The sequence below is a fragment of the Dryobates pubescens genome, chromosome 3, assembly GCF_014839835.1.
Source record: "Dryobates pubescens isolate bDryPub1 chromosome 3, bDryPub1.pri, whole genome shotgun sequence".
Taxonomy (NCBI): Eukaryota; Metazoa; Chordata; class Aves; order Piciformes; family Picidae; genus Dryobates; species Dryobates pubescens.
Window position 1 is genome coordinate 46,832,133 of NC_071614.1, and position 10,301 is coordinate 46,842,433.

A 10,301-nucleotide genomic window follows, 5' to 3' on the forward strand; every position below is an offset into this window, starting at 1 on the left:
CGCAGAAGAGTTGGGGAGAGGAGCGAGAAAATCTTGCCAGATTTCTTTGGAAATTACATAACCTTCCTGTCAAGGTATGCAGGAATGTATCTCAGCCTTTCAGCCACACCAGGGATAACCCATCATCTTTTAAATTACCAGTGAAGGAGATTTTGCACTAAGGTGTTTGTTTGTGAAATGTAGCAGCTGAGGCACGGATGTGCATCATTGTTTCCCCATTCCGTGAGCAGTGACTTAAGATGAAGAGGACAGATACAGTGGCCTCATCTCACACTGATGCAGTGAAGTCTCGAGATAGCCAGCTGCCAGGGTATTTAGTTAGTGCTTAATATATGGAGTATTAAGCCCAAGGAGACCTCATAATGAACAGTTTCAGGTTTAAAGACACTCCAAGGCTCCCTTACACAGCCATAGCTGTGATTCAAGCAGTTGTGGCAGTGTTTCAGTGAATAGCGTTCAGTGAGTAACATTCAGCAAGATTAGACAACTCTCCACCAACCTTTGATCTATTGTACTCCTGTCCAGCAAAACTTATTAAGGTTAAAAGTTGTTGAATTTGCTCTGAAAACGAAGATTTTTTTTTTCCTTTTCAACTTAGAATATGAATTAATAATTAAGTTATTTTCTCTCAATGTTTTGAGATGTGAAATGGTAACATTTAATACCTAGTATGTTTTTATTTCCTTGCCATTGGGAAATCTGATCTAAAAATAATGGCTGAAAATTAATCTTCTTTCCTAATTAAATGGTTTGGTTGTCTTAGCCTGTATCCTTTTTATTGTGGAAACTATTTGTGGATAAAATCAGTGTTTGCATCTCAAGGAGTGATTTCTGCCTGAGACTCTCTAAATCATTCAGACTTTTTCATTTAATGCTTTGAAATATTGATTAAATATATTCACTCTGGTTTACATTAATCTGATTGCACATCTAGAAGTTTTCTTCTGCTGTGGTGCAGCCATGTCTGGTTTAAGCGGGCCTAATTAGCTCTGCTTAGTGCTTTGGGACTCCTGTTAAAGGCTGTTACATTATCTAGAAACGTAAGGAGTTAAAGCTGAAGCTGTGACCTCATCTCTCTTCATGTTACACTGGAGCAGAAGCTGTGCTGAAGGGGGTTGCTTAACTGCATCGCAGTCTTTGCTGCTGCTAGCTTCTAGCTGTGGTATCTAGCCTCCTCTGGCTGAACTACTCTTGGGGCAGGGATTTGTGGGAATACTAGAGACAAACGAAGTCATGCTAATATTGACTGCATGTGGATGTAGCTCCCACAGAAAGACTCAAATAGATCTTTCTGCCAGATTTCAACATTTTGTTGCTTGCCCTGTGAGGCACTAAGCGGCATGCAGAGAGCTGAAGCAGCGCGCTTGCGGGCAGCCCCCGCGCTCACGGTCGTGCCATGCCGTTTGTTGTTTCTCGCTTAGCGCCGCGCGCGAATCCGGAGCGCAACTGCTGCGGCTGTGTTGTGCGAGCGGGTGCGTTACAATAGGTGTCACTGTGCGCCTGGCTCCAATCGCCATCGGTGACTTCAGCCATTGGCTCCGCACGCCGCCTGGCTCCATCCGCAGGGCTGCAGCTCTTACTCCGCTCTCGTCCCTGCCACGCACAACTTGGGCTGGCGGAGCGGGTTGGCACTGCTGCCCCGCGCCTCTCGCTAGCTCCCTTCGGAACGCCGGCGCTGCAGCCGCACGCCTGCCCTCCTCGCAAGGTGCACTGCTTCCAGGCGATTCCTCATCAGGAGACCTGGAAAGAAAGAAGACTGGCAGGAATAATGGGGATGTATTTAACGATTCAAGTACTGGATCAAACTTAACGCCGATTTGGTTTTTTGTTGGTTTGTTGGTTGTTTGGTTTTGTTTGGTTTTTTTACCCGGTGCACTTGAAAGGTCACCTTGTCTTGCTGGAAAAGAAGCAAACTGCTGCTCACTGTTTAGCAGCTTCCACGTGCATTTCTTAAATGTTCCTGTCTAGTTAGGCTACCTAGCTTTACAGAGAAGTATACTCATGGTAGATGAGAAAGGAAAGAACATGAAATGTCTCACCTTCTTCTTGATGCTTCCAGAGACAGTCAAGAACAGGTCCAAGAAGAACTCTAAGAAGGGAAATAGCAGCAGCAGTAGCAGCAGCAAATTGCCTCCAGTTTGCTATGAAATCATTACCTTGAAGACCAAAAAGAAGAAGAAGATGGCTGCTGATATTTTTCCCCGAAAGAAACCAGCTAATACTAATACAACTGCTGTCCAGCAGTACCACCAGCAAAATCTCAATAACAACAACACTATTCCAGCACCTAATTGGCAAGGACTTTATCCAACCATCAGAGAGAGGTAAGTTCTAGGCTCTTTTGCTGTTGGAATGGAGTGCTGAAAAATAGGAAAATGTTTATAGTGCATATATTTAGTTCTTTACTGAAGAAAACAACAGTTCTTTTTTTTTTTCCTGTATGTGTGTGAAGCAAGTACTTTGGTAATGGAAAATACTGTAATACCCTTTTTTCCAGACAGTGCAGCTGTTTATCTTGATTAAATAAAAACGTTGCTGAAAGCTGCAGCATGCCCATAAAGGTTTTCTTTTAGACCTTAGTGGGGGTTTTAAATGATACCTGATTTTGACTTTGATTTGAAAAGTTCTCATGAGTTTAGAGATGTTTTTTGGTTTTTCTTTTCGTGCACACAGACATGCCCTCTCCCCCCATCTCTGCTTACTTTTTCCTGTGATATATTTGTGTGATGATGTGTAAAGTAGCTTAAAACTAAGTGTGGCATGCTTCTCTTTACTAACATGCAACTTTACACTGTTAAAAAAAAGTCTAATTTCTTGGGTTTGGGGCAAGCACAAAATTACTGGGTGCCATAAATTAACGTGCTGCCTCTGTTTGTAGAAACGCAGTGATGTTCAACAATGACTTGATGGCAGATGTTCATTTTGTGGTCGGGCCACCAGGTGGGACCCAGCGGCTCCCAGGACACAAAGTAAGCAACAGCTGCACTATCAGCTTGGGTGGGGATAGCCAGAGAGCTCCCACGGTTACGCTGGGACACAGCGTGGGAGACTCAGCTCTTCTGGGACAGCAATCATCCTGTGTTTTAAAGGGCAACATGGAATAGTGTGGAAGTAGAATAGTCTTCTCCCTCGCTTTTCTTTGTGTTTTCACTTAAATAGTATACTTGTTCTAAGGCAGTCATTGTAAAGTGGGTAATACTGCTTTTTGCTATTGATTAATATTACTCTTGAGATTTTCTAGAAATAGATAATTCTGTGGTGGATTTTCCAGTAGCTCATGCATATACACCCATGAGAGTGAAAAACAGGGAAAATGTGTAATTCTCTTCTTAACTTTGACTTCATTTCTTACTGAAGTGTGTCAATCAAATCTGTCAGTGAAGCCCAGTATGCTCTGATTGGCTCTCCCACATTGTTGTTATTGGCAGTGCTTTCAGTTTAAAGCATGAAATAAGATTTCCCTTTCTCACCAGTATGTCCTGGCTGTTGGGAGCTCTGTGTTCCACGCGATGTTTTACGGAGAGCTCGCTGAGGACAAAGATGAAATCCGTATACCAGATGTTGAGCCTGCTGCTTTTCTTGCAATGCTGAAGTAAGCATCATTCATCTGCTGGATAAGTTTCCTTTATGATGTATACATGCATTGGTAATGTCATAGTTAAAGTATTAGGCTTGTGTATTAACAGAAAGCAAGCAGTCCTCTAAAATACTCCTCTTTTTGTGTTTCGAGTATTTTGAACTTTTGTCTCATTTTGCTCTCCTCTTTTACTTCTGAGGACGCAGGTATTAGACTAATGTAGGCAGCTATAAATAATGACTTTGGCAGGGGATCTTTGGGCACGTTGTATACTGTCATGCCTATTGATCTGATTTGTTACTACAAGTTACAAAAAAGAACGGAGTTGCTAAAAACAATTGTCAGCTGTAACAACAAAAACCCCCCAAAACCCAGCCAACAGAGGAAAAACAAACCAAACCCAAAATAACACTGTTCTACTTTGCAAGCATATTGAGAAGTTAAAACAAAAAACAAGCAAACAAACTAAAAACCAAACTCACAAAAAAAAAACCCAAACAAAAACCAAACAAACAAAAACCCACAAACAACAAAAAAAAACCCCTCACAAACCAAAAAACCACCAAAATCCAGACTTGCTGAGTCTCTTTCCAGCTCTTTTATAAACTTCCTGTGTGCAGGTCTTGTTTTAGATAAAGCAACAACCTCAAGTTACTGAATGTAGACTCTAAAATTTACATTTCTCATGTATCATACTGATGCATTTGGAAAGTGATAAAAAGGCTGTATACATATAAATAGGGGGGGTTGTTCTAATGAGGGAAAGCAGTCAATTGACTTGATCATTATTTTTCTTCCTGCAAACTGCATGAGAAAGTCTTCCCTAAATGAGCATAACGAAGCAGCTTCCCTGCTGACTTGTCCTTGAATGTATCTATAAGCTGTCATTAAAGAGAGATGCCTTATCATAGAACTGCTACAGCTTTGAGGTTTTTTTTCCCCTTCAGCTTTATTATCTGCCATTGCTTTCTGATAAGGAATATACATCTGATAGTGATCCTTTTAATACGCTGCTTTTCTTGCATGTGATGGCATAATCAGTTGCAGTTTATTGTATTTCATGGGTTGTTTTGACTGGCTTTTGATTACAGAATGGTTAGGGGTGTTAGGTGGCACTGCAGATGAGCATTCAAAGTTGCATATAGAGTTTGCTGCTTAATATTTTTGGAGGTTATTGTGAACGTCAGAAATGTTCTGTGCAAATACCAGTAACGGCCAGGTGTAGTGACACAAGGTTCTACAGACCTGTAATCTGAAGTTGACAGAAAACATCACGTAGTTACATCCTTGTTTTGGGCCTTTCTCACTTTGCAGGTGTTTTCTTCAGAGCTCAGACTGGTGCTTTGCTTTTGTGGCACAAATACAAGATACTTGGGTTCCCCTGGACACCTCTTTTTTTGGAGCAGCAGATCTGTTTGCCTCTGGCTAAACATCATTTACCAGGAGAAGAAAAAAAAAACCAAAAAAGGGCAGCTTTCTGAATTTATCATTCAGAGAATAAACCTGGGAAAGGGAGTATCCACACTGATGTCTAGGTCTTGCCTTATTATTTACCCCATGGCAATTTAGGAGACTACGTTTGAGTGCCTGGTTAGAACCATGGACTTCTTCACTTTCTTGGCTTTTACAAAAACTAAAGAACACAAAAAGTTTACATCTGTGGATGCTGAGCTAACCTCAGCAGTGCTAACTTCCACTGATGAAGAATGCCTGAGCCTGCAGAGTGCTCCTGTGCCTGCAGACACCAGGGTTGTCTGCAGCTGCGCTGGTGCAGGGAAGGGGAAGGGATACTGCTCAGCAGTGCAGCATTCTGCTCATTGCAGGATCCAGGGCATGTGTCGCACGGGATGCAATCTGGGGAAACCAAGAGACCCCCTTCACTCCTTTTGCCCCTGGGAGGTCATCCCCTTGAGTATTACTTGCAACTGCTGTGAGCAGTGGGTGACAGAAGGCTTATGATACTGTTGCTACAGAAGGAAATTACTTATCCCAAACCAGCACTCTCCTTCATATGCTCCTTTACAGTCAGGAGGAATGCATCATAGTCTTTATCAGAAAATACACTTAATTTGGTTTCATGGACTTTTTAGAGTTGTGATAGGTTTTTTCTTTGCTTGTTTGGTTTTGTGTTGGTCTATTGGTTGGTTTTGTGGGGTTTTTTTGTTGCTGGGTGTTGTAGCTTATGGGGTTTTTTTGTGGTTTAGGGTTTTTTACTTGTTTGTTTTTGTTGGGGGATTTTTGTGGTGTTTTTCTTGTTGTGGTTGGTTCTTTTGGTGGGGGGAGAGGTGCTGAGGGAGTGTTGTTGTTTGTGGGTTTTCCCCTGGACAGTGAATTCTTGCAGCATAAATACTTTTTGTCCTTACTATATAGTGGGCATTCTGACAATGAACATCAGACAAGGTATTGTCAGATGTAACATGGGAAATAATAGCTCAACTGGTAGAGGTATACTAATGTTCCTCCCAGTAAAATAGCTTTCTACAGTTTTTAAAATAGGGTTCATTTTATAGTCTAGCTGACATGCTGGATTGGTGTCTTTAGCGTGTTACGTCTTATCTTAATCTTGACTGTTCATGGAGAACAGCCAGGCAGAGAGGGACCGGGGGGTGCTGGTCGACGGTAGACTGAACGTGAGCCTGCAGTGTGCCCAGGCAGCTAAGAGGGCCAATGGCATCCTGGCCTGCATCAGGAACAGTGTGGCCAGCAGGAGCAGGGAGGTCATTCTGTCCCTGTACACTGCACTGGTTAGGCCGCACCTCGAGTCCTGTGTCCAGTTCTGGGCCCCTCAGTTTCAGAAGGATGTTGACTTGCTGGAACGAGTCCAGAGAAGAGCAACAAAGTTGGTGAGGGGTTTGGAACATAAGCCCTACGAGGAGAGGCTGAGGGAGCTGGGGTTGCTTAGCCTGGAGAAGAGGAGGCTCAGGGGTGACCTTATTACTCTCTACAACTACCTGAAGGGAGGTTGTAGACAGGCGGATGTTGGTCTCTTCTCCCAGGCAGCCAGTACCAGGACAAGAGGACACAGTCTCAGGCTGCGCCAGGGGAGGTTCAGGCTAGATGTTAGGAAAAAGTTCTATACAGAAAGAGTGATTGCCCATTGGAATGGGCTGCCTGGGGAGGTGGTGGAGTCGCCATCATTGGAGGTTTTCAGGAGAAGATTTGATGGGGTGCTTGGTGCCGTGGGTTAGATGTTTAGGTAGTGTTGGATTGGTTGATGGGTTGGACGTGATGATCTTGAAGGTCTCTTCTGACCTGGTTTATTCTGTGTATGTATGTCAGAGCTGTGGTCTCATCTTAGCCCAGGATGAATGTGTAACTATACCGTCAAACCCTGCGGTCTAGCAGAATCCTCTGTTTAAGAACAGAGTGCAAGTGGGCTATCAGTAATTCCAGGCCAGAATTGAGGTGCGTTGGTAGAGTGAGAAGTGTGGAATATTGCTGACGCCCAATCTGTTCTGTCTCTGCTGTAAATCAGTGATAGTAGCTCTTAACTTTCATGAATATTAACCTAGCAACTTTTGTACTATTTCATTTTAAAACAGCTGTCATCATTCTCCGTTGTACTAGCAGGCAGAGAGAAGTAGAGGGCAGAGAAAATAGTTGGAGAGCAATGAAGGGAATCATAAAAATTAATTGATACATTGAAAATTTTTTAAACGGGAGAGAAGCTAAGCCCATAACCAGCGATACCTAGGTGTGCTTGCTGTTGTTCAAAGTAGCCCAGCTGAAAACAAGTAATACAGATTTAAAATAAAAAGGCTCAGGTGTGTGTAAGTATTTTTTCCTCTGTGACCTCTTAGATTTTTATAATACCGCTTAAGCAGTATCTGCTCTGAGCACACTTTCTAAGTCTTGCTTGGAGGATAGTACCCTGCATCTGCAAAAATACAAATAAAGATGTTCCCAACTACCATCAGGTCAATATAGTTACTAATTCCACTTTATAAACACATCTGTTCTGCAAAAAATCCATTGTGTCAGGAAGGCTGCTAGCTAGAAAATTTTCATTTAGTACAGGGTTGCATAAAACTTCGGCTTTGCTGGAGGAAGGCTCTTTTATCAACCATAACCATCAACTTGCTTGTCCCTCTGAAGAGTAAAATTGCATTTGGCATGGTTTTATCACATTGCATTCAGCAGCTGCAAATGGGGCCCTGAAGCATGTGATAATAAAAAGAACAAACTGTACAATGCTTCATTTCTCTGAGCAATGAATCCTAGCAGTTCAGTGACATAAACAGAATTTCACCTTCGCCTCTTCCACCATACGAGCCTAGCAGTGAAGCTTTTTATTTCCTCCTTATGCAATGAGAATGAGAGAAAACACTGTGCTGGTGAAGCTGGGATGTTATAACCATTAAGAAATCTGCAAATTAGAATTCTTCCCCTCTTCCTGTAGGCTTCATCATCCTGTTTAAAAAAAAAAAGTCACAACACACACACCTCCCCCATTTCTCCCAAAAAAACAACTCCCTAGTTAGGAAAATGGCTCACACCTGATGTAATTTCATAGCATTTCTCTTCTTGGACTGCCTAGTTATTCCTAATAAACTTGGGTTTATTGCTATGTATATGTATGCTCCTCAATAAATCTCCTTTCACCATTGTAGGACATCCTGTCCAGGTGCTCTTCGTGGTATGTGTTCCAGACTGTTGTGTTAGCCAAAGTTGTCCTTGAGGAGCTGCTGCTTGGGGCAGATAGCCTCTCAGTAGCCACAGCATTTATGGAAGGAACACAGAGCTGGAGGGGCCATAGTTTGTAAGCGTAACTATTGCCCACAGAGCATCTATCCCAAATGTGAACTTTCATTCACCTTAGAGTTAAGCCTGCTCTCTTGTATGGTCTTATGTGAGTGATACATTTGATTTTACTTTCTTTCTGGATTTAATCTATGTTCCCCAAAAGTACTGCTTAGTTTTACTGGGGAGCCATTTAGATATTATTTGTTTATAATTTTCAGGTGATGTTGACAAATTACCTTTTGTATTAAGCAGCAGTGTTACATGCATGTGTTCTTTTTTAGATACATATATTGTGATGAAATTGATTTGGCTGCAGATACCGTCCTGGCCACGCTTTACGCTGCCAAGAAGTATATCGTCCCTCATCTTGCCCGTGCCTGCGTCAACTTTCTAGAGACAAGTCTAAGTGCAAAGAATGCCTGCGTGCTGCTTTCCCAGAGCTGCTTGTTCGAGGAACCTGACCTGACCCAGCGCTGTTGGGAAGTGATTGATGCCCAGGCTGAGCTGGCTTTGAAGTCTGAGGGATTCTGTGACATTGATTTTCAGACACTTGAAAGCATTCTCCGAAGGGAGACTCTGAATGCCAAAGAAATTGTTGTGTTTGAAGCAGCTCTGAACTGGGCTGAAGTGGAGTGTCAGCGACAAGAGCTAACGGCCACCATCGAGAACAAGCGCAAGGTCCTGGGGAAGGCTCTCTACTTGATACGCATCCCTACCATGGCACTCGATGACTTCGCCAATGGTGCCGCTCAGTCCGGGATTCTGACGCTCAATGAAACCAATGATATCTTCCTCTGGTACACAGCTGCCAAAAAGCCAGAGCTGCAGTTTGTAAGCAAGCCCCGGAAGGGCCTCGTTCCTCAGCGGTGCCACCGCTTCCAGTCCTGCGCTTACCGCAGCAACCAGTGGCGCTACAGGGGCCGGTGTGACAGCATCCAGTTTGCAGTTGATAAGAGAGTGTTTATTGCTGGCTTTGGACTGTATGGTTCCAGCTGTGGATCAGCAGAGTACAGTGCCAAGATCGAACTCAAAAGACAAGGAGTTATCCTAGGCCAGAACTTGAGTAAATACTTCTCAGATGGTTCTAGTAACACTTTTCCCGTGTGGTTTGAATACCCGGTGCAGATTGAGCCTGACACCTTTTACACGGCTAGTGTGATTCTGGATGGTAATGAACTCAGCTATTTTGGACAAGAAGGGATGACAGAAGTCCAGTGTGGGAAGGTGACTGTTCAGTTTCAGTGCTCTTCAGACAGTACAAACGGCACTGGGGTACAGGGAGGGCAAATTCCCGAACTCATATTTTATGCTTGAATGACAATGTGCGGAGACAAGGCATTTTGCTATGAAGAACCTGTCTGGTTCAGGCCTACTGACACTTAGCTTTTTATCTGCAGATATGTGATCAGTACAGGTAATATGTAATTAAACGCTGTGGGCAAGTTTCTGGCTTGCTATACTTATAGCATTGTTGGTGATTAAGTGTGATATTTAAACTGGAAGCTCTTAGGAGCAAGCAAGTTTTAAAGGCTTTGTAAGAGTGGTGCCTCTTTGCTGATGATGCTGACTCTTCGATGCACCTGTGAATCATGAGAGGATGTCCTCCTATCTCACTAAACACTGTCTTCATTGATCTGTTTTCTTTTTCCATTTCCTGCTTCTAGCTTGTAATTATTTGGGGAGGTTGGGGTTGAAAATGAAGAGCCTTGTTTTACAGCTCTCTCTTCTGTCTCCTCTTCAGACTTTAGGGATTCCAACAAACTGAGCTGCTTTTGATCATGGGAGCTGAAAGAAATGCTTCAGTTGTAAACAGAAAAAGCATAGGTTTAAACCTTCATCTTGTGAGATTCTCCTGTGGCCAGCTGTTTGGGACGGCTGCAGGGGAAGATGGAGGGAAACAAGCAGCTTTCAGGAAGCTATACAGCATGCTGACCATGTCCACAGTGTATGGACATGTTTACAGCGGGCTTGGCAAATTGCC

General features: G+C 43.2%; 1 protein-coding gene across 1 annotated transcript; it reads left to right on the forward strand.

Moving 5' to 3' along the window:
- The first annotated feature begins 1,849 nt into the window (after positions 1 to 1,849).
- On the forward strand, positions 1,850 to 9,921 carry BTBD3 (BTB domain containing 3). The gene is made up of 4 exons (XM_009906892.2): positions 1,850 to 2,324; positions 2,879 to 2,969; positions 3,474 to 3,592; positions 8,602 to 9,921. Exons 1-4 carry the CDS (start codon positions 2,002 to 2,004, stop codon positions 9,632 to 9,634), a joined length of 1,566 nt encoding a protein of 521 aa, XP_009905194.1. The 5' UTR covers positions 1,850 to 2,001; the 3' UTR covers positions 9,635 to 9,921.
- Positions 9,922 to 10,301: the final 380 nt, after the last annotated feature.